This window comes from Mandrillus leucophaeus, unplaced genomic scaffold (genome assembly GCF_000951045.1).
Source record: "Mandrillus leucophaeus isolate KB7577 unplaced genomic scaffold, Mleu.le_1.0 Scaffold428, whole genome shotgun sequence".
In the NCBI taxonomy this organism is placed as follows: Eukaryota; Metazoa; Chordata; class Mammalia; order Primates; family Cercopithecidae; genus Mandrillus; species Mandrillus leucophaeus.
Window position 1 is genome coordinate 1,712,430 of NW_012104565.1, and position 23,639 is coordinate 1,736,068.

General features: G+C 42.7%; 2 protein-coding genes and 1 long non-coding RNA gene across 6 annotated transcripts in view; 2 read left to right on the forward strand and 1 right to left on the reverse strand.

Moving 5' to 3' along the window:
- Positions 1 to 3,245, forward strand: part of LOC105548957 — a 16,635-nt gene extending 13,390 nt beyond the window's left edge. The window contains exon 3 of the long non-coding RNA XR_001007485.1: positions 2,481 to 3,245. This is a non-coding gene — a long non-coding RNA (uncharacterized LOC105548957). The remainder of the gene's footprint in view (positions 1 to 2,480) is intronic.
- Positions 1 to 13,012, reverse strand: part of DPM1 (dolichyl-phosphate mannosyltransferase polypeptide 1, catalytic subunit) — a 22,915-nt gene extending 9,903 nt beyond the window's left edge. For 2 of the 4 annotated variants that reach the window (XM_011993221.1, XM_011993222.1), the window contains exons 1-5: positions 12,817 to 13,005; positions 9,392 to 9,491; positions 5,578 to 5,611; positions 3,940 to 4,016; positions 3,829 to 3,854 (exon numbers count right to left, since the gene is read on the reverse strand). In XM_011993221.1, the coding sequence (XP_011848611.1) occupies positions 3,829 to 3,854; positions 3,940 to 4,016; positions 5,578 to 5,611; positions 9,392 to 9,491; positions 12,817 to 12,977 (398 nt within the window). In that variant the 5' untranslated portion in view covers positions 12,978 to 13,005. Of the gene's footprint in view, positions 1 to 3,828; positions 3,855 to 3,939; positions 4,017 to 5,577; positions 5,612 to 9,391; positions 9,492 to 12,816 lie in introns of all 4 variants that reach the window. The other 2 variants (XM_011993219.1, XM_011993220.1) reach the window with 2 other exon arrangements.
- Positions 13,013 to 13,117: 105 nt separating this feature from the next.
- MOCS3 (molybdenum cofactor synthesis 3) lies at positions 13,118 to 16,314 on the forward strand. Its single transcript, XM_011993223.1, has one exon. The coding sequence runs from the start codon at positions 13,298 to 13,300 to the stop codon at positions 14,678 to 14,680; it is 1,383 nt and encodes a 460-aa protein (XP_011848613.1). The 5' UTR covers positions 13,118 to 13,297; the 3' UTR covers positions 14,681 to 16,314.
- Positions 16,315 to 23,639: the final 7,325 nt, after the last annotated feature.

Here is a 23,639-nt window from a genome sequence, read left to right on the forward strand (position 1 = left end):
TTTTTTGGGCCAGGTGCGGTGGCTCATGCCTGTAATCCCAGCACTTGGGGAGGCCGAAGTGGGAGGATCACCTGAGGTCAGGAGTTCAAGACCAGGCTGACCAACATGGAGAAACCCCATCTCTACTAAAAATACAAAATTAGCCGGGCATGGTGGCACATGCCTGTAATCCCAGCTACTCGGGAGGATGAGGCAGGAGAATCTCTTGAACCCAGGAGGCAGAGGTTGTGATGAGCCAAGATCGTGCCATTGCACTCTAGCCTGGGCAACAAGAGCGAAACCCTGTCTCAGAAGAAAAAAAAAAAAAAAATTCTGCAATTAACAGGTTCATTTTTGTCTGTTTGGCTGCTCTGTCATTTATACAGAACACAGTTAATCACTGCTCTCAATATATGAAAATCTAGAACTCCCAGGCCATCCTTCAACCCCATCCCCTCCACTAATCCTTGTAAGGTTCTGATGCAGCAAAGCACCCTCACCCCATTCCTCTCCGTGTGGGTTTTTCTTCACAACCTCTATCTCCACAACCAGTTACCCTGAGTTTTTATTCAAAACCATCAAAACTGTGGCCTGTGAAATCCACACTGGCCCTTCCCTCTGTAGAGAGATTTTGTGAGTGCCACTGTTCTTTGCATTGTTGCCACGTGGCAATCAGAGAGAGAGAGACAGATATATATTTTTTGAGACGGAGTCCTGCTCTGTTGCCCAGGCTGGAGTACAGTGGCGCAATCTCAGCTCACTGCAACCTCCACCTCCCGGGTTCAAGGGATTCTCATGCCTCAGCCTCCCGAGTAGCTGGGATTACAGGCATGTGCCACCACTCCTGGCTAATTAAAAAATAATTTTTAAAAAAGTCGGGCACAGTGGCACATGCCTTTAATCCCAGCTACTCGGGAGGCTGAGGCAGGAGAATCACTTGAACCCAGGAGGCAGAGGTTGCAGTGAGCCGAGATCATACCACTGCACTCCAGCCTGGGCGACTCCATCTCAAAAAAAAAAAAAAAAAGTCGGGCACAGTGGCACATGCCTTTAGTCTCAGCTATTTGGGAGGCTGCAACGGGAGGATCGCTTGAGCCAGGGAAGTTGAGGCTGCAGCGATCTGTGATTGTGCCACTGTACTCCAGCCTGGGTGACAATGGAAGACCTTGTCTCTCAATTTCCCCAATACCCTTCCATTCTGTTCTTGCCTTCTCTGAAGCAAATAATACTAAAAAACAGCCTGATGTCCTGCCACACTTTTCTTTGCCTACAGAAAGATAAAGACACACATATACCCCTAGGATTTTTGTCTGCATTTACAAAATTGGAATGCAAAAAAAGTACATTTTGTGACCTGGCCTTTGTCAGTTAACGATACAAATCATGGAGTCAGATGTGGTGGCTCACGCCTGTAATCCCAGCACTTTGGGAGGTGGGTGGATCACTAGAGGTCAGGAGTTCGAGACTAGCCTGGCCAACATAGTGAAACTATCTCTACTAAAAATACAAAAATTAGCCAGGCTTAGTGGCACGTGCCTGTATTCCCAGCTCCTCAGAAGGCTGAGGCAGGAGAACTGCTTAAACCTGGGAGGTGGAGGTTGCAGTGACTGAGATTGTGCCACTGCACTCCAGCCTGGATGACAGATCGAACTTCCATCATAAAACAAAAACAATGCAAATCATGGAATCATAGACATCCCTATAGGTCAAGAGAGCTCTTTCCCATTCTTTTTAATAGTTGCAAAACTACTTCATAGAATATTCAACTCACACACCTCTGTGGTTGTCTTCATGGTGCCCCACCCTCTCAACCACAATAAACAGTGCTACTATAAACCTTTCTTTCTTTTTTTTCTTTGAGATGGAGTCTCACTCTGTTGCCAGGTTAGAGTGCAATGGCGAGATCTTGGCTCACTGCAACCTCCACCTCCCGGGTTCAAGTGATTCTCCTGCCTCAGCCTCCCAAGTAGCTGGGACTACAGGCAAGTGCCACCATGCCTGGCTAATTTTTTGTTTTTCTAGCAGAGACGGGGTTTCACCATGTTGGCCAGGATGATCTCTATCTCTTGACCTCATGATCCACCTGCCTCGGCCTCCCAAAGTGTGGGATTACAGGCATGAGCCACTGTGCCTGGCCACAATAAACATTTTTATAAACTGCTTAGACTCCCCAAAATGGAATATACTGGAATTGCCCAAATGAAGCCTGAGTATTTTTAATTCTAACACGTGTTTTCCCAAATTCGAACACATATTTTCCAAAAGGGTTATAGCAACTTATATTTGTATGTCCATTTTTTACCATCTTATTGGTACTGGATATTACTGCTCTGAAAGTTTTTAACTTTGTTAAACTAATGGATAATAAAATGGTAACACGCAGTTATTTTGTGTTTATTTCCTTGACTACATCCCAGGAAGAACGTCTTCTTTTATTAGCCATTTGGATTTCTCCTATAGATGGTCTGTTTGTATCTTTTTGCCCATTTTCTACTCTACAGGTTAAAGAGGCTTTTGCGCACTGGAGATATAAGCAAAAAAGGTATAAGGTGACTTTATGCAGAGATCGAAGGATGAGCAGCAGACGGTCATCAAGGAGCATGGAAACAGCATTTCAGGCAGAGAAGCATGCTTATGGCATGGAAAGGAAAGGAAGGAGCACAAGACAGAGGAAGGAGCACAAGACAGAGGTCAGAAAGGGAGGCAGAGGCCAACAAACACATAGGGGCTTGAGGGACAAGGGAATGAGCTTGAATTTTTCCCTAGATGTTAGCGGGAACTCCCTGAACTATTCTAAACTGGAGGGCCAATAATCTGATTGTTTTTGTGTATCTAGCTTAAACTCAGAACAGCTTCCAAAATCTTATTCACAGAGGTTTTGTGATCTTTGGGCTAAGAATATAATTATATTGCCTACAAATAAATTATGTATACTTTACTAATATTTAACTAAATTCTTGTGTTACTGTATTAACATTTCCATGTTTAATGATAGCTAGCATGCCTATCTTAATGAATTTACTGGAAATGATTCAGCATTTCACTATTTGGTGTGATATTTGTATTAGGACTGGGTTGTTTTTATTATGCTTAAGAGGTTTCCTTCTATTCTTAAAGTTTTAACTAGAAAATGGTAGTAAATAATATCTCCTTTAGCATCTACAGAGTTAACCACACTACTCTGTTAAGATAATGAATGAATTATGAGTGATTACCAATAATGAGCCATTCTGGCATTCCTGGAATAAACTCTTTTGTTCATGGTGTTTTACTCTAATAACTCAAGGCTTAATTCCATTTATCAAAGAAGCCGTCTTCCACCTTTTTCTGTGGTCTGAAAGAATTCAGATTAACAAAGGAACTACCTATTGATTTGCTCCTCAGGACTCCTAAAGTACATCATTTAGTCTCAAATGTGTGTTGTGTGTGTGTGTGTCTACTAGCTATACAGATAAATATTTTAGAGACAAGGTCTCACTCTGTCTCAGGGTCACCAAGACTAGAATGCAGAGGCATGATGATAGCTCACTGCAGCCTTCAAGTTCTGGGCTCATGTGATCCTCCCACCTGAGCCTCCTGAGTAGCTGGACTACAGGCGCATGCCATTGTGCCTGGCTAATTTTTGTTATTTTTTTTGTAGAGATAAGGACTTGTTTTGTTGCCCAGGCTGGTCTCAAACTCCTGACTTCAAGCAACCCTCTTGCCTTGACCTCCCAAGCTTTGTTTATATTTTTGATAGAAAAAAATAGTACGTATATTTTTGATTAATAAAAAATGAAAATAAGCCCAAAACCAGTAAGATAAACGGTTCCAGTCATATTTCTTTCAAATATTAGAAATAGTACCTACCTAATAAATTCAGGAATAAATTTTGGCTGAAATGTGGAAAGAATAAACAGTAAAGTCAGTAAAATAGGCTAAGATTATCATAAATAGCTAATAAAGAAACATACCACTTACATGGTGTGAGAGATCAGCATCCATAATAATTATGTAGTTTCCTGTGGCATGTTTCATTCCATGAATATATGCAGTTCCTAAAAATGAAAGTATATCCATTCAAGAAAGTCAACAGAAATCTTAACATATACATTTGAACATGGAGGAAACTGTTCAGCACCTGAAGAGCATACATTAGTCCTCTAAAAGTGGTATTAATAAATCGGTATTTTTCACCTTAAGTATACAGGTTCATGTATATTACATATATAATCAAGAAAGTAGCTGGTCACACACCCCCATTCAGATGTCAATTTAATAGAAGAGATCATACCTCTATTTCAGTTGAGCAAATAGTTTATAAGTTCAAAAGTCTGAGATTATGTAGCAATTATCACATTCTCATGCTTTAAAAACCCATCTGGTGTTTCCTTAGCATCCCCCTAAGAGACTGATGAAGTCAGACCCTTCCTTAGAGCTCCACATTTACAAATCAGCTTCCTACTTAACATCTCCTTGTGGGTATTTCAGAAATCTCAAAGATAACATCGCAAAATCATCTTCCAATTCTCTACCTCTCTCTTACAGGCCACCTCTCCAGGAAATGGCACCAACTATCCAATTGCTCCATCCACAGGTCTAGAGATGACTCTTGATTTCCTACTTTTAACCATAACTTCTAAACTATAATTAAGTCCTATTGATTCACCACCCAAAACATTTCAATTCCCTTTTTCTTGTCGATTGTCACTTAGTTCCAGGTGCTACCTTCTGATGCTTAGATGACTACCTAACAAGCCTCCCTGCTTCTGCTCTTCCTAGCTCTAAGTCCACTTCCACAAAAACCACACACTGTCTTTTACACCGTACGCCTGGTACGCTAGACCCCTGCTCTGGTATTTGGGGCCAAAGGCCTTGCTGACAATTACTTAGCCAGCTCCATGCCTCAAAGTCCCACAGGGACTTGGCAGGCTAGGGTAACTAGTCAGGAGCAGGACTTGGGGATTCCTGCATTCTCTAGTCCAGACACCTCACAGGTGTTTTATAAGCAAGGCTGAACTCTTCTAACTTATTTTGTTAAGAAGTGAATATCGGCTGGGTGTGGTGGCTCATGCCTGTAATCCCACCACTTTGGGAGGCTGAGGCAGGTGGATCACCTGAGGTCGGGAGTTTAAGACCAGCCTAACCAACATGGAGAAACCCTTACCTCTGACTGGGAATTTCCCACAGTTCTAGCTCCTGCCAGGCAGCCCCCACCCCATCATTCTAGCTCCCTCTGGGCAGCCCAGGTTCTTAGGCTCTTAAAACATCTCTTCCTGCTGTTGCTCCATCCCTAGGGGTGGCAGTGACCTCCAGCTGTTACTAATCTTAGTAGCCTCACTGCTCCATTTGGTTTCTCAGGAACTCCTTCACCAGTGTAACCAGCGACTCAGTATTAAATTCCCTACACCGAAAGACTTACAGTGGTTTCTATTGTCCTGAGTGGGCCTTGACTTATACAGGCAACCCAAGTTATACCATTTAAATGTCATTAAGATTATTAAAAACCATCACAGTAAGTTACTGTATTTTGGCCCTATTCCAAACTGGGCAAATACACACTGGATCATGTCACCAGGCAAGTAGCAGGTATGAGGGGTTAGAGGTTCCGCGACTTACCTAGTCCCAACTTTTTCTCCCGTGGTTTTAGAAGCTGTAAAATAAGAAACAGCATTTTACACAAAGAAACAGAAATGTTATCATGTTAAATTTTATTTTATTCAAAAGTGCATACTCATTTTAATAGAAATATAGTTGCACTTGTTAGAACTTAAAGCAAAGTATGGTTAATGTTTTTTTGCCAAAAGGAAAAAAAAAGCATTTGGTAACAAACCAAATAGTTTACTTCTGAGGCAAAGCAACATTCTTTAACCCCGACCCTACAATCAAAATTAAAATTTTTTTTTTCTGGTGTCACTCACTCTATTTTAAATAACATGTCCTTACATCTATACTTGAATTTCCTTTTAAACCTATTGATTCCTTCCTAGAAAACTGTAGGACTTACCTCATTATTTCACACCTTCTTGGGAAATCTGATGTTTGTTCTCTCAATTCCCTTTGGGTTTTGAATACTAATATCACTCTTCCTCTATTAACTTATCTTGACCTTATGCTTGGATGACCTCATCTCCTCTACTGGTCCAAGAACATGTCATATTCCTAATTAAATTCTTTCTCTTTTTATTTGTCAATTATTTAGTCCTTCTTAATATTTTTGCTTAATAATTGGAGCCTGACTTTATTTGTTTAGTTTTTCCTTTTGGCTGAACACTTAAAAAGTCGAATGCCAAAGTTCTCACTGTGCCCTATGTTTCTGAGGTATGGGGTTCAGGTAGACTCATTAGTGAGCATGTCTTGTCTATCTTGTCCCCTTCTACACTTGCCAGTATATAAGCAGGTTGCCTCTGACTGCAAATCTCTCAACAAAGCATTTTCAATTAAAGCAGGACGAATTTTTTTTTTTTCACTACATGCAATCTGCTGGAGGTTTTTATTTGCATGGAATGTTTTTTTCCATCCCTTCACTTTGAATCTATGTGTGTCCTTACAACTCAAGTCTTTTGTGGGAAGCATATATTTGGCTCTTTTTAAAAAAATCCATTCAGTCACTCCAGGTCTTTGGAGAATTTAATCCCTTTATATCCAAGGTAATTACTAACATGTAAGAACTTCCTACTGCCATTTTGTTAATTGCTTCTAGTTGTTTTGTAGATCTTTTGCTTCTGTCCCTTTCTCCTTTCCTTTATGATTATTTTCTGTACTATCATGCTTTGATTCCTTACTTTTTATCTTTTGTGAATCTACTTTAGGCTTTTCCTTTATGATTACCAAGAGACTTACAAAACCCATCTTATAGTGATAACAGGCTATTTTAAGCTGATAACAATCTAACTCTAACCGCTAAAAAAAAATCCTCTACACTTACTGCACTGTCCTCATATTTAAAAATTTTTAAGTCATAAAACCCTATTGTTGACATGGACTCTAGGATTGTGCTGTTATCCCTAGGGTAACTTGTTCCTTTGGTCAAGTTATTGGGTCAATTGTGTGTTGCGCTTTGGCTGGTGTAGTCTTGGCATAGGTTGTTCGGAGGTTGGTGACTATAGTTAATAGTATATTATATACTTGAAATTTACAGAGAGCAGATCTTAACCGTCCTCATCACTGTCAACTCGCCCCCAAGGGTAACTAAGTGAGGTGATGGACAGATTCATTCTCCAAATGTGGTATTCATTTCAGAATGTATACGTGTATCAAACCATCGCATTATATACTTTAAATATATGTAACTTTGTCTATTTTATCTCAATAAAGCTGGAAGAAAATATGACAAAATATCAATGACTTTATCTGATCTCAAGTTGGGGGATGAAACAAACTACATAAACCAAACATAATAGAAGCACTCAACATAGGGCAGTTGAAGTCCTTCACAATTTCAGATCTCTGCCTTGTAAGCATTGTGAATAGTTCAGAGTAAGTGCCCTAAATTTCTCTATGGTCCTACCTAGTTAGGTCATTAAGAATGACCTAACCTCTTGCTTCAGTTGTGTCACTTACAGAATTTTAAAAAATATCTTCTTTGGCTTCTTTTCTGAAAGATTCATTTCAGCCAGTTTGAAAGGCTGACAAAGCATCTGTGGTGAATACTTTATCTGAGGTATTCTAACATGGTTTCCATAACCCCTCATCTTCCCAACTAAACATACGTATGTCACTGAAAGCAAGTGTCATCCCTAGCATGGATTAATACTGTTTTTCTTTTTTTAAAGTCACTTTCTTTTTAACTTATTTGTGTCATAAAACAATGAATGAATAAGGAATTTTATCTGGTAGTAGAGGGAAATCACAACAGTGAATGCAAATTCTTTTCTCATTTTGAATTTTATCGGGTTGATAGGAAAAATGTCTTTGAAGACAACCTTGTTTCAAAATTTGAAAGGTTTAGTAACCATTCCCTAAAATCAATCAATCACATCCTAAGACTGAGGTTTTATGACAAAAGTATTCAAAATGTTGTCTAGTTGATGGTCCCAGATTAAATGGCAGCACATAACTCAGAATGTTGTGAATCAGTGGTCTTCACCCTGGGCTTCTAAAAGAAAACCTGGGGAGCTACTGGCCAGAAATTCGAACCTAGCATTACCGAAAGTCTCTGCTAGAAGCCTGAAAATTTGTCAACTTTTTACCTCCTTCTGTATTCCTATCCATTAGAAGATTTTCAGAGAAGACTTGAGGTGTGACAGACCTGAGTTACTCATCTGTGAGACAGACTGAAAGAATTTCTAGTATAGATTTACCATGTAGTGAGTAACACAGTTCCTTTAGAACTTTTGCCACTAAGACCTCATACAACTGACACTGACCTCTAAGTAGAAAGTATTTCTATTACTGAGATTTATCAAGACCAGATGACTGTTTTTTAAAAATGATGATTAATTTACCATTTCTTGAATTGTAAATAACAATAAAGGTTCTCAAAGGGACTTCTTTCTCTATACCAATGGTTCTGTACTGGAGGCAAAGGATAATTTTTCACCTAAGGAAATATCTGACAATATCCAAACATTTGTGGTTGCCAAGTGGGGAGGAGGGTTTCTAATGGCATCTAGTGAGGAGAGTCCAGATATGGTGCTGAATATCCTACAACGCACAGGACAACCCCCACAGTAAAGAATTAATCTGTCCACACGTCAATAGTGCCAAGACTGAAAAACTCTGGTCTGCATTTATGAATATAAATTATAAAAGCACTTACAAGCATACATAAACACTTATAAATCCAAACCAGTGACCAAAAATACAATTCATGAAGCCATTATAAAATAAACTCTGTATTTGCCTAAGTAACTTCTATATTAGAATAACAAGTTTCAAGGTGCAGTGGGAAAATCTAAAGTTTAGAACTAAGGAAGTCAATCTACTTCCACAAGACTATTCTATAGACTAAAAATGCCAAGTACTCTGAGAAGGCATTAATGTTTCACAAGAAAACAATAACTTTTTCTACCTACAAGCTCTTAATTTCAGGCAGTATTCTCTAATGAAAATATGAGAATACTTACCGAAAGGGAACAAGAAAGATTAAAAAACACACACTACCAATTACAACCCAATTCTATAATATTCCTTGTCAATTCAGTATCATGCTTTAATTTTTGCCCTTCAAGAATACTTACCTGCAGAATTAGTCATAAACAGAGTTTATCCAAAAGCACACTCTTTGCTGTAAAATGACCATTGACCCAACATACCAAAGATACGTAAAATTTTACGGACAACGAAAATGCATTTAAATCCCAACTGTGTTAAGTTGCTCTTTATCTTTTCAGTTTCTAAACAAATAGGTTGAATTTAAGCATTGTTCATGTCTCATCTTTCCCCTACATAATCACAATTCATATGACAGAAAAATGTTCGTATAACTTACAATTCTGTCTGACCCATAGATCTTCTCCAACTGTTCAGCAACATCCCTTGTTCCATCTGGGCTTCCATCATCTATGATTATAATTTCATAGTTGATTCCACTAAAAAAAATTAAATTTGTATTAATAATTGATGACAGTGTTCTCAAATTTAAAAGTAATTTAAAAATTACTAATTCCTTAAACGTATAAGTGGAGATTTATTGCTATATTGATCATTGAGGAAAACTTCAATTATCAAATGAAATAAATGTCAAACATTTAGTACTTTACCTGTAAACCCAGTATGTTGCTGAAACATGCTAATGTCCTGAGATATTAAAGAATTCTTACCCAGAGAACATACATTTTAGTTCAAAAGAAAATCAGGTAATGACCCATGTATCACATGAAATTTTTTTTTGAGATGGAGTCTCAAATTTTTTTTTGAGATGGAGCCTTGCTCTGTCACCAGACTGGAGTGCAGTGGCACAATTTCGGCTTACCTCTGTCTCCTGGCCTCAAGTGATTTTCCTGCCTCAGCCTCCCAAGTAGCTGGGACTACAGGCACCTGCCACCATGCCAGGCTAATTTTTTGTATTTTTAGTAGAGACGGGGTTTCACCGTGTTAGCCAGGATGATCTCGATCTCCTGATCTCGTGATCTGCCCGCCTCAGCCTTCCAAAGTACTAGGATTACAGACATGAGCCTCCGTGCCTAGCTATATGAAATTTTATTACCTACTTCGGAAATAGAATTCTGAACCTTAATAGCAAATCCTAGTTACATAAAATATTTCAAAAGTACTTTACACGTTAACTCAAACCAAACTGAGTAACTCTGAGTGATTATTCTTGTTAATTTGATCCAAATAGAATAATCAAATATAAATCTGATTTAATTTCACCTTTTAAAAAAACCTATTTTAGAATGGTGACACAATCTGAAACCACAATTTCAAATAGTTGTGCCTATTACTTCACATTATCAAATTAAAAAAACAAAAGCAGAGTAGCATTACAAAAGATTCCACTGCGCTTCAGAATTAACACGTTACTTCCCATTAACCTCAGGTGGTACGTTTCTAGTCTAAAAACAAACCAACACAATACTTGGTGGATAAATACTACACGGCTGTACATGCGGTCACCCCTACTCCTTCCCTTTTCAGAGACATTTTAAAAATTAATTTTATAAGGAAAAGTTAAGGAGAAAGAAGAAGAGACACAGCCCAATACCTACGACATAACATTCCGTTTTCTCTTGGTCCTGCTCTAAGAAACATATGCAAGAAAATCAACCAGAAGGCCGGGCGCGGTGGCTCAAGCCTGTAATCCCAGCACTTTGGGAGGCCGAGACGGGCGGATCACGAGGTCAGGAGATCGAGACCATCCTGGCTAACAGGGTGAAACCCCGTCTCTACTAAAAAATACAAAAAGCTAGCCGGGCGAGGTGGCGGGCGCCTGTAGTCTCAGCTACTCGGGAGGCTGAGGCAGGAGAATGGCGTGAACCCGGGAGGCGGAGCTTGCAGTGAGCTGAGATCCGGCCACTGCACTCCAGCCTGGGCGACAGAGTGAGACTCCATCTCAAAAAAAAAAAAAAAAGAAAATCAACCAGAAAACATATTCCACTGTTAAAAGGCTTTAACAAGTCAGCCCCAGCAAACTTTTAAGACAAGAAAGCAAAACCCTGTGTTATCTATTCTCCAAGAGTAGACACAATGACTTTGGCTTCCCACTGTGCCTTAAATTTGGGCGCTGGTGCCTTTACATGCCAAAATATGTAAGGTGATTTTAATAGACGTGCTAAAAGAGAAATTCCATAAACAAAATGGGGTCGTTAAAAGCAAATTACTGTCCCCTACCACTTCAAAGCAGCTACACCACCTGAGGGTGAGGCAGCTTAAAGATACCAAGCTGGGCTAACTTCAGGTAATTTGATTGCATCTGACAAGAAAAGTTTTGTTTCCTTTATCAAACTTCATTTTGATCTTAAAAGATTCATTCACAAACCATTAAAAGTAAAAATAAACTGTACTACATAAAAAAATTAAGGCAACAAAAAAATTTGCAAAATTAGAATACAAGCCCTGAACGAGATCGGTTGTATGACACTTAATTTCTTTAATTTACAGCTTACAAAAATAAAAATTAAAATAGTAAACAGGAAAAACAAAAACTTTAAAACTTTGAGGGGCAAGGCATGTGCAGGCAGTTATGCAAGGAAATACAATCAAAACAGCAATGGTTTTCACAAATGGGTACTTCCAGCAATGTCAAGTTTAATAATGCTCAGGCTGGCTGGCTGATGGGAAAACAGGCACTCTGAAGAATGGAGAATCCTAACTTGTACAATCTTTTTTTTTCTTTAGAGCAATTGTGAAGAATGGAGAGTCCTAACTTGTACAACCCTTTTTTTCTTTAGAGCAATTTGGCAATAACTGTCCATTTTAAGCACATTTCTGTCTACCTAGCAATCCTACCTCGAATCATTTATCCCCAGTACACAAGTAAAAGTATGAGTGTGTCTGCTGCCAACATTGATGCAATAAAGGAGCACCGCTATGTGTCAAGCACTTTTCTAAATTTAGCTGGAAAATATGGTGTCAACAAAGTCCTTGTTCTTATTTGCAAAGCAAAAGTCAAAAAATAAAAACAACCTAAAGCCGCTGGAAATAATCCAGCTCATTGCCATGACCTGGTTAAATAACACAGCCATATGGAATGTTACCTAACTTCCAAAGTAATTTGCTATGTTTCGATATATTAATATGAAAAAAAGTATTCAAAGATTTCACAGCATGATCCCATTTGTGCAATCGTAAAACAAGTTACTCCGTACTGACTCCAGGATTTTTTGCAGTTTTTAAAAACACTGCATTAACACACTTCCAAATTCGAACTCCACCCACCCCCCATCCCGGTTCTAACAATCACACCAAACATCCACCAGTGATCAGCGAAGATGCCCTTCTGCTCTCTCCTTTCCAGAAAGGTTATCGTGCCCAGCAATAGCTCCCTAACCCACACACACCAAACCTCATGCTTATATAAGCATTCGGCACCGGAGTGGAGAGTGAACGCTCTCGCTTGGACTCCTGGCTCTTGCCGCAGATCCTGACCGCCTAGAGGGAGGAGTGGGGTCACGCTTTCAGCCTCGCTTCCAAGTAAAAGAGTGGCCAACCTTTCTACGAAAAGGCGGGGGACGCGAGTACTTCATAATAAATGAGTGTCTCACAAAACCCAAGGGCACGAATGAGAACCCAGGACACGAAGAAAACCCAAGAAACATCTGTCTCTGCTTCCCTCACAGGGTGGCCCTATCCCTAGGCCTTCCTGCGTGAGGCAAAGAAGGTTGGACAGGGCCGCCTCGCGCAGCCAGCTGCAGACACCCGGGCCGGGGAAGCCAGCTCATCTCATTCCTCGGGGAGGGAGACCTGGTGCGCTACCTCTCGGAGAAGCTTTTCACCAGCAACCACACGATGAGTGGCAGGTTCTCGCGCTCGTTGTAGGTGGGTAAAAGCACCGAATATTTGTCCCGTCGTGGACTGCGCACTTCCAGCTGCCGCCGAGACCTGGGAGGACTACGTCTGACTTCCAAGGAGGCCATGGCGGAACTGAGCCAGACGCCGGAAGCGGAATTACGTAAATGCGGCGCGGAAAAAGGACGGGTCGGACCGTACCAAATTCGGAAGCGGGGGATGATCTGTGTGATTGAGCGCTAGTTCTTCTAGAGCTATTGTGTGGTTCAATTACAAATATTCAGGATTTATGCATCTTTAAAGCTTAATCTGAAGATTTCTTCAGGAAATAAATATCTATTATCATCTTTTCCCAAGCTCCATAAAGTTTTTTAGTTTATCCCAGTCGCTAGGAAACAGAAGCCGGAAGCGGAAATGCCTTTTACGACAACTTCCGGAAGAGGTCGCCATGGCTTCCCGGGAGGAGGTACTCGCGTTACAGGCTGAAGTTTCGCAACGTGAGGAGGAATTGAATTCCCTGAAGCAGAAACTGGCGTCGGCCCTTTTGGCGGAGCAGGAGCCGCGGCCAGAACGGCTGGTTCCTGTGTCGCCGCTGCCGCCGAAGGCCACTCTTTCCCGAGATGAGATTCTGCGCTATAGCCGGCAGCTAGTGCTGCCGGAGCTGGGCGTGCACGGACAGCTGCGCCTGGCGACCGCGTCCGTGCTAGTCGTGGGCTGCGGTGGGCTTGGCTGTCCACTGGCGCAGTACTTGGCAGCGGCCGGCGTGGGTCGCCTTGGCCTTGTGGACTATGACGTGGTAGAGATGAGCAACCTCGCCCGCCAAGTGCTGCATGGAGAGGCACTGGCTGGCCAGGCCAAGGCCTTGTCGGCCGCCGCCTCGCTGCGCCGCCTCAATTCGGCAGTGGAATGCGTGCCGTACACTCAGGCCCTTACGCCAGCCACTGCCCTAGACCTGGTCCGCCGATATGATGTGGTGGCCGACTGTTCGGACAACGTGCCCACTCGCTACCTGATTAATGACGCATGTGTGCTGGCGGGTCGGCCCCTTGTGTCTGCCAGTGCCTTGCGCTTCGAGGGCCAAATCACAGTCTACCATTATGACGGTGGGCCTTGCTATCGCTGCATATTCCCCCAACCACCCCCAGCGGAGACAGTGACCAACTGCGCGGACGGCGGCGTGTTTGGTGTCGTAACTGGAATCCTGGGCTGCCTGCAGGCCTTGGAAGTGCTGAAAATCGCTGCGGGTCTGGGCCCCTCTTACAGTGGCAGTCTGTTGCTCTTTGATGCCCTGCGAGGGCATTTCCGCTGTATTCGGCTGCGGAGCCGCAGGCTCGACTGTGCAGTTTGCGGGGAACGGCCCACTGTGACTGATCTGCTGGACTATGAAGCCTTCTGTGGCTCCTCAGCCACTGATAAATGCCGCTCCCTGCAGTTACTGAGCCCAGAGGAGCGTATTTCTGTCACCGACTATAAGCGAGTTCTGGATTCTGGGGCATCCCACCTGTTGCTGGACGTCAGGCCTCAGGTGGAGGTGGACATTTGTCGTTTGCCTCATGCCCTACACATCCCTCTGAAACATTTGGAACGCAGGGATGGGGAGAGCCTGAAACTCTTAAAAGAAGCAATCTGGGAAGGGAAGCAGGGCACACAAGAAGAGGCTGCTGTCCCCATTTATGTGATTTGCAAACTGGGAAATGACTCACAGAAAGCCGTGAAGGTCCTCCAGTCCTTAGCAGCAGCTCAAGAGTTAGACTCTTTAACAGTTCGGGATGTTGTGGGGGGCCTCATGGCCTGGGCTGCCAAAATCGATGGAACATTTCCGCAGTACTAAGGTGACCGGTATAGTCTGATGGGAAAGATGAGGATTGCCGTAATGCCTCAAAGATACATTTATTTGAATTTTTCAGTAATATGCATAGGAGCTGGGGATTCTACAGTATCTGTGAATACATGGACTCCTTTTTTATAAGGAGTTTTAAAAATTGTTTTGTATTGCATGACTTATTAATGGTTTATACTGTTTCTGAGAACCATCATTTTTTTTTCCAGCACATGGAGGGTGTCTTGGACATGTGAGATGTAATGTGACAGGAATTTGTATTTTAAACTGCAGATCATTTACCTGTCCTTAGTTTCCACCTCCCCCATCAAAGTGCTTTCTAAATCATTTTCACAGATTATATACTTAGGATCTGTTTACTGTTTAGTTAAGAAATTCTTGGATCTTATTAATATTTCAGATGATAGAATACATCCTACAGAAATACATGTTTAAAATGTAAATTGTTTTAATTATTCAGAAAGGGGGTCCTTTTATTTGGCATTTTGAATTAGTATCAAAATGAGATTTTTTTTTTTTTTTTTGAGACAGAGTCTTGCTCTATTGCCCAGGCTGGAGTGCAGTGGTGCGATCTCGGCTCACTGCAACCTCTGCCTCCCAGGTTCAAGCGATTCTCCTGCCTCAGCCTCCTGAGTAGCTGGGATTACAGGCGCACGCCACCACGCCTGGCTAATTTTTGTATTTTTAGTACAGAGGGGTTTCACCAGGTTTGTCAGGCTGGTCTCGAACCCCTGATCTCGTGATCCGCCTTCCTTGGCCTCCCAAAGTGCTGGGATTACAGGCGTGAAGCACCACGCGCACCATAGATCTTTAAAGTTTACCAAAATAAAGGAAACCACCTTTGTAGTCTGTCAGTGCCTCTTATAAATTGCTACTGTTTTCTTAAAGTTGGTTTCACGGTCCACCTTATGTTGCACACATATAACATTGTGTAAATTGCATACTATGGTTTGACTTGCTTTGGAATCTTCAAGTCGAAGTCCCAACCCTTTGCCTCTCCCCGTTTAATTTGCCTTTTCTCTTTTGATTTAATCTTTTTTTATTCCACCATTTTATACTAATGTAAAGTGTGTTTTTGTGTTTGTTTACTTAACATTTTCACAAAATAGTAGGTAGTCTCCCCAACTTCCAATATAGACAACAACATTATAAGTAAAAATTTGATTTGTGAGTACCTATCAGTGGCCGGTTGAACTGATGGCCTGTCAAAAGGGGGCCTGTTCCTTCACTGCTTGCTGCGTGCAGGCTCATAATCATCAGTTGCTGCTGTTGTTGTTTTTAAAGAATGGCAGAAATCACAGATATAACTACAAAATCTTTGTATCTCTGTTAACCTTTTTTTTTTTTTTAAAGCTTAAATGCATCATAGGCCAGAAAAACCCTCTGCAGACCAGATTTACTTACCGGTTTGCAATTTGTGATATAGAATCTTGTTTTAAGAGGGTGGTATTTAACAAATTCAAAATTAGTGATCACTTTTTAACTGTGAAACATTGTAACTAATTCTTTGAACAGGTATACCTAAAGTATGGTATGCCCTTCTTTTATAAAGATGAAGCAGGTCTCTTATGACTGTTCCTCCCAACAACTTATGGAAGTAAATGACTGAGACCTGGAGTGGAGAACGAAGATGGCTGGCCTGTGTTTTTCATTTCCTTCCAGGGACAACTGATTCTGATACATATCAGGAAACAAATAGCGAGACACAGAAATGATTTCATATTCTAAAGACTGATGTCCTAAAGTTATAGACAGTTGTAGTTCCTATAAACCTGGTTGTCACTGGGGACAGGCAAGAGCTGATTGACTAAGTGGGAAAAGGATTTACTAAAGTGATAGGAGGTGCTTTGAGAATTTTGGGGATAGATTCAAGCCTATACTTCTAGGAATGATGCCCGAAATCATGCACAAAACTGGCCTTAGGAGAATAGTGTCTATGTTGTACTACTCTATCAAGTACCGGAGAAAACTGCCACTACAGTCTCACCAGTTTCACTTCACGTGGCCCCCCTGCTGTCCCAGAAAGCCCAACACTTCAGCCACAGTCCATGTGTCAAGAAGCAGAGTCACTATATTATTTTCTGGGTGAAACCTTATGACGGTGTCTGGTAGGCAGAGTCTAATTACATGCCTACATCTTAGCTGCAAGAGAGGCTGGGAATTTGTGTTTTGATATCTACAATAGGAAGGTAGAACTCCTGATGTAGGATTTTCCCAAATAGTGAAATATTTTTCAAAAGATGGGCTGTTAAGAATGTAACAACTACCCAGTACACAACCCAGATATATTTCAGGTTTTTTTTTTTTTTTTTTTTTTTTTTTGAGACAGAGTCTTGCTCTATCCCCCAGGCCGGAGTGCAGTGTCACAATCTCGGCTTGCTGAAGCCTCCACCTCCCGTGTTCAAGCGATTCTCATGCCTCAGCCTCCCGAGTAGCTGGGATTACAGGCACCCGCCACCACACCTGGCTAATTTTTCTATTTTTAGTAGAGATGGGGTTTCGCCATGTTGGCCTGGCTGGTCTTGAACTCCTGACCTCAGGTGATCTGTGCACGTTAGCCTCCCAAAGTGCTAGGATTACAGTCGTGAGTCACTGCGCCTGGCATATGTTAGTATTTGAAATTTGGTTTTCTCTGGGGATTGTAGCTAGGTTTTTATGGTGAGATAGGATTTGAACGCAATTTTTTTTTGAGACAAAGTCTTGCTTCGTCACCCAAGCTGGAGTGTAGTGTCGTGATCACGGCTCACTGCAGCCTCAACCTCCTGGGTTCAAGTGATCCTCCCACCTCTGCCTCTCAAGTAGCTTGGATTACAGGTGTGTGCCACCATGCCTAGCCATTTCTTAATTTAAAATTTTTTGTAGCTGCGGGGCACGGTGGCTCAAGCCTGTAATCCCAGCACTTTGGGAGGCCGAGACGGGCGGATCACGAGGTCAGGAGATCGAGACTATCCTGGCTAATACGGTGAAACCCCGTCTCTACTAAAAAATACAAAAAAACTAGCCGGGCGAGGTGGCGGGCGCCTGTAGTCCCAGCTACTTGGGAGGCTGAGGCAGGAGAATGGCATAAACCCGGGAGGCAGAGCTTGCAGTGAGCTGAGATCCGGCCACTGCACTCCAGCCTGGGTGACAGAGCGAGACTCCGTCTCAAAAAAAAAAAAAAAAAAAAGTTTGTAGCTATAGGGGTCTCAGTATGTTGCCGAGGCAGATCTCAAACTCCTGGGCTCGAGCAGCCCTCCTACCTCAACCTCCCAAAGTGTTTGGGATTACGGGTGTGAGGCACTATGCCCAGCCTGAACTTGATTTTTTTTTTCTTTTTCATAACAAACATCAGATGCCTTCAGTGTACTTGTTATTCTAGGTTCTGGAATAAAAATGAGCAAAAGGTTTCCTGTTGTAGAGGAGTTTATATTTAAATAGAGATAAATCAAGTAAATTACTGATAAGTGCCATAAAAGAAATGAAACAGTGACACGTTAGGGTGGGGGAGGGGATCTGTTTTGAATAGCTTAATTATGGAAGGCCTCAGAGATGACATTAAACCCAAAACCTGAAAGGTGAGAGAGAGTCAGTTGCAAAAGATCTGAAGAAACGATTCTATACTGGGAGAAAAATAACTGTAAAGACCCCAAGGCAAATAAACTTGGAGTGTTCCATTCAAGAAACTGCAGAGGCAAGTTGGGTTGCGAACAATTAGGGAGAGTGGGACAGGGTGAGGTTTGAGAAGCAGGGAACATCATAAACATTGTAGACCATAATAGTTTGGTTTTTATTCTAAATACAATAATAGCTAATATTTTGAGCGTGTACTGTGTTATTTGGGATTCGAATCCAGATGCTCTGGTTGAAGAGCCGATTCCCTAAGTGTCATCCTTTACTGACTCTAAGCAAAACTTTGTAATTGCTTCATATGTGTTCATGCCCTGTCAGGGCATAGAAAGCAATCTATGTTCTGACAATCACAGAAGTGTATTCCAGATACAATAGAAATGTACTCTGAGACATTTGGTATGCCTCCTTCTTTCTAGGTGTGGAACTCCAGAGTGAAATCTTGGGGAATCCTCTGTGTGACACTGGTGTATTACACAGGCAGTGTTCCGAGGTGGGTGGATCACCTGAGGTCAGGAGTTCGAGACCAGCCTGGCCAACATGGAGAAACCCCATTTCTACTAAAAATACAAAATTAGCCAAGTGTGGTGGTGCGCGCCTGTAATCCCAGCTACCCAGGAAGCTGACGCAGGAGAATCACTTGAACCTAGGAGGCGGAGGTTGCAGTGAGCTGAGATTGTGCCATTGCCCTCCAGCCTGGGCAACAAGAGTGAAATTCCGTCTCAAACAAGCAAACAAAAAGCAAGCCCAGAATTTGGGTGAAAAATAGGATAGTTTATTATGAAGTACTGTGGATTGACACTGACTCTGGTTTCCAATCTTTAGTTCAATTATTCACAATTTAAAAAACAGCAAGTTGTGAGTTATCTAGGTGTTGTGTTTCTGCTGCTTTTTTTTTTTTTTTTGGTGACAGAGTCTCTCTCTCTCTCTCTCTCCCAGGCTGGAGTGCATTGGTGTGATCTTGGCTCACTGCAGCCTCAGCTTAGGACTATTTAATTAATCAACAGCTGCTATTTATTTTATCCTCATGCCCGTTGCTCTGTAGATAAATGTCTGCCCATGTCTGTCGGCTTGACAACCCTGACCTTGCACAGAGGCCCAAGTTTCCCATTTATTTGCTTCTGTTCTATCAGAACTAGAACCTGAGTGCTTATTATAAGTAGAGGACATGCAATGGGGAAGTCATTTCGGTCATGCCAAGGAAACACAACGGGTTCATTTAAGAAATATTTAGTGCTTATTACAAATGGTCAGGTACCGATGCCTGCCACAGAGGGACACAACCATGAACAAGACAGACTGGGCATCTGTCCACACAACCTTACATCCTAGTAGAAGAGAAAGAGGACAGATAACCAGTTATACAATCACATATTGTGATTTGCAAGAAGGAATAATGGCTGGGGGCTGGGATGGTAGCCAGAGAAGACCGCTGGCAAGGGGCCATTTCAGCCAAGAAGCTTGAAGGAGATGGCAGGAGCCACGAGATGAGCTGGGAAGAGCATTCAGGCAAGGGGAACAGCAAGTGCAAGGGTTCTGAGGCTGGAAAGAGCATCTCGAGTTGGAAGACACATAGAAGCCAGCTAAGGCCAGAGAACAATGAATGGGAAGAGGGAGGCCGGGGCCAGATAGTGCAAAGCATCGTGGGCTATGTTGAGGAGTCTGGATCTTATTCTAAGGATCATGGAAACCCATGGGAAGTTTTAAGAAGGAGGATGTGGCTAGGCACGATGGCTCACACCTGTAATCCTAGTACTTTAGGAGGCCGAGGTGGGTGGATCACCTGCGGTCAAGAGTTTGGGACCAGCCTGGCCAACATGGTGAAACTCCATCTCTACTAAAAGTACAAAAATTAGCCGGGCATTAGTGGTGCACGCCTGTAATCCCAGCTACTCAGGAGGCTGAGGCAGGAGAATTGCTTGAACCCGGGGAGCAGAGGTTGCAGTGAGCCAAGATTGCACCACTTCACTCCAGCCTGGTCAAAAGATCGAAACTCTATCTCAAAAAAAATAAAAATAACGAAAAAAGAGGAGAATGTGCTGGGACCCTGTTTCTATATTACCAAGATTCTTACAGCCCCTCTGTGAAAAAGGGAGATTATGGGGCAAGGACAAAGGCAGGGGATCAGTTAGGCACAGATGAAAAGTGATGGCACCTAAGTATGTCAGTTTCGTATTGCTGCCGTAACAAGTTACCACAAACGAAGTGGCTTGACCCAGGTTTATCCTGTTACCGTCCTGGAAGTCAGAAGTCCTAAAATCAAGGTGTGATCAGGGCTGCTTTTTTTCTGGAGGCTCTGGGAGAGGATTCGTTCCTGGCCTTTTCCAGCTTCTAGAGGCTGCCTGCCTTCATCGGCTCTCAACCCTTCCTCCAACATCGAAGCCAATGGTATGTCAATTTCAACCCCTAACTCCCTCGTGATGCCGTCAGTCCAACTCTCCGTCGCAAACTCTGTCATTCTCCTGTCTCCCTCTTCTTCTTCTTTGTCTTTCTTCTTGAATTAAGCGAGTAATTCAAGGTTCCTGACATTTGGAACCATTATAAAAAATCTTTAATTGAAGAAATTATATATAGAAAAATGCACAAATCCTGGCTGGCTGTGGTGACTCACACCTGTAATCCCAGCACTTTGGGAGGCCAAGATGAGGGGATCACTTGAGCCCAGGAGTTGGAGACTAGCCTGAGCAACATACTGAGACCCTGCCTCTATTTTTAAAAAAGAAAAATGCACAAATTCTAAATGTACTGCTTGATAAATTTTCATAACTTGAACACACTTTTGTCACCATCTCCCTCCCAGACCAAGAAACATAATGATAGGGGAACGCAGCGCCTTCCTCGTGCTCTTTCCCATCCCCCACCCCATCCCCCGGGAAGCCCTACAAACTGTGAACCTACAGAAGAAAGCCGTGAAAGGAAATAAGCTTGTTCTTAGAAATTTTAGTGTCAGTTTTCAAGATGCAGCCCCAATCAAACATTTTTTTCCCCTTCATTATTTAGTTTGAAATTTGGGTCCCCACTGTAAATGGCTTTACTATAAATGGCATTTTCCTGCTGTTAGAGATACTTGCCTAGCTGACCTTAGCTCCCCTGGCTATGAGAATTGCATCTTGGTAGACTGATTTTCAGATGAGAGGACAAGCTAAATTGGCCAGAATTAATGCAAAGTGAAAGGCTGCCTTGAATGAGCCGAGCTCAGAAATTCAGTGTTAAGGCTCTCACCCGGCCTTATCTTATTACATCTGGGGATTTCTGCTCGGCCCAGCTGACATGGCATATGGAGAGCTGAAGGAGAGACCCACAGACCACACAGGGGACACTTGCCATTTGACACGCTTGAGGAGTTTGGAAGAATGTTCCTGCAGCCTTAGCTGATGAATAGAGCAGCTTACGCCAGTGGACCGAGGTGATTCTTTCCTTGTGTTTCTCAGCCAGGGGTAGCTGCAGGGCCTAAATTGAATTTCTCCATCACTCCCTGCCTTCCTCAAATATTTTTGAGCACCCTCCCTTCGCCAGCACCTGGAAGACAGCACTGTGAATAAGGTAGACACATTCTTTGCTCTTCCAAAGCCGCCATCGTTGCTTTGAAGTGAGGAGAGTAGCGTTAAAAAAATGAGGTATACAGTGAGAACTAGCAAGATAATTTGTAGGTTCCCTGTTCAAAAACTATTAGTAATTTCATTGCCAGCCAATAAATTGTCACGCAATTGAAAATGATATGCCACAACACTCATTTATTGTCTTACAGTTCTGGAAGTCGGAAGTCCTAAAATCAAGGTGTCATCGAGGCTGCTTTACTAAAATTAGATTTGCACCAAAACCAACCAAACAAAAAGAATATCACAACAACAGCAGAGCATTCAACCAAGCACAAGGCCCTCTGAGCACAGGGCCCTGTGACTGCATACACCATGCACTCATGCAGCTGACCTTGAACACAATAATATAGTGTGGGGCACTCCGCCATGTCTGGAGACATTTTGATTGTCACAACTGGGGTGGGGGAGGGGAGGTGCTACTGGCATCCAGCAGGGAGAGGCCAGGGATGCTGCTAAACATCCTACAATGTCCAGGACAGCCCCCACCACAAAGAATTATCTGGACCCCCAACGTCAATTGTGTTGAGGTTGAGATATTCTTCTTTTGTCAGTGACGGTTTCAATGTAGGCCAGAAAGAAAAAAAAAATTCTGAGGGTTTTATGAAAGCGTACATACTGCCAGGGGACTTTCTTTGTCTGGGGAAGGCCTCTTGGAGAAAGGGACCTTTGAGCTGAGACGTGAAGAATGTGAGCGAATTAGCCAAGCCACAAAAAGGGAAAGGAGGTAGCAGATGTTGGGGTTTTCGAGGGCCACTGCTTCACATCCGTTTCTTTCATACTGAGGGTTCAGAACCAAGTGAGAAAGATGCTTGAGTTAGGAAGACAATGATGAAAATTCTACCTTTATGAGTAAGAAAGCTATTAGGTTGGTGCAAGAGTAATTGTGGTTTTGTCATTAAAAGTAATGACAAAAACATGGGCCAGGTGTGGTAGCACTTGCCTGTAATCCCAGCACTTTGGGAGGCCAAGGCGGGTGGATCACTTGAGGCCAGGAGTTCAAGACCTGCCTAGCCAACATGGTGAAACCCTGTCTCTACTAAAAATACAAAAATTAGCTGGGGCGTAGTGGTAGGCACCTATAATCCCAGATACTCAGGAGGCTGAAGCACGAGGATCTCTTCAACCCAGGAGGAGGAGGTTGCAGTGAGCTGAGATGACATCACTGCATTCTGGCCTAGGTGACAGAGTGAGACTCTGTGTCAAAAACAAACAAAACAAAATAAAACAAAACAAAAAACAAGTAATGGAAAGAACCACGATTACTTTTGCACCAACCTAATATTTGGGGACTATGCTTGGGTATGGCCAGTCTTGCTAACATGCTGTCCCACCCTTTCCCACACACATACTGTCCCAGCCTGCAGGACCACCAGAGGGACAGCTGCCCGGCTGCTCAGCAGACAACCCCCCACCCCCAGGCCAATCTTAAAAAGAGGAAAGAGGCAAGGCAGAGCACACATGCCCAGTTCCTTCAAACTCACCAGCTGGCCACATAGTCGTCCTTCCTGGATGGGCGTGGGCAGGTGGAACAAAGCAGAGAGACGCCAGGACTTACTCTGGGGCAGCGCTCTCCACTCCACCTCAGCTGCAGAGCAAAATGGCTTGGAGCGCTTTTTTTTTTTTTTTTTTTTTGAGATAGAGTTTCACTTTTGTCGCCCAGGCTGGAGTGCAGTAATGCGGTCTGGGCTGACTGCAACCTCCACCTCCCAGGTTCAAGCAATTCTCCTGCCTCAGCCTCCCAAGTA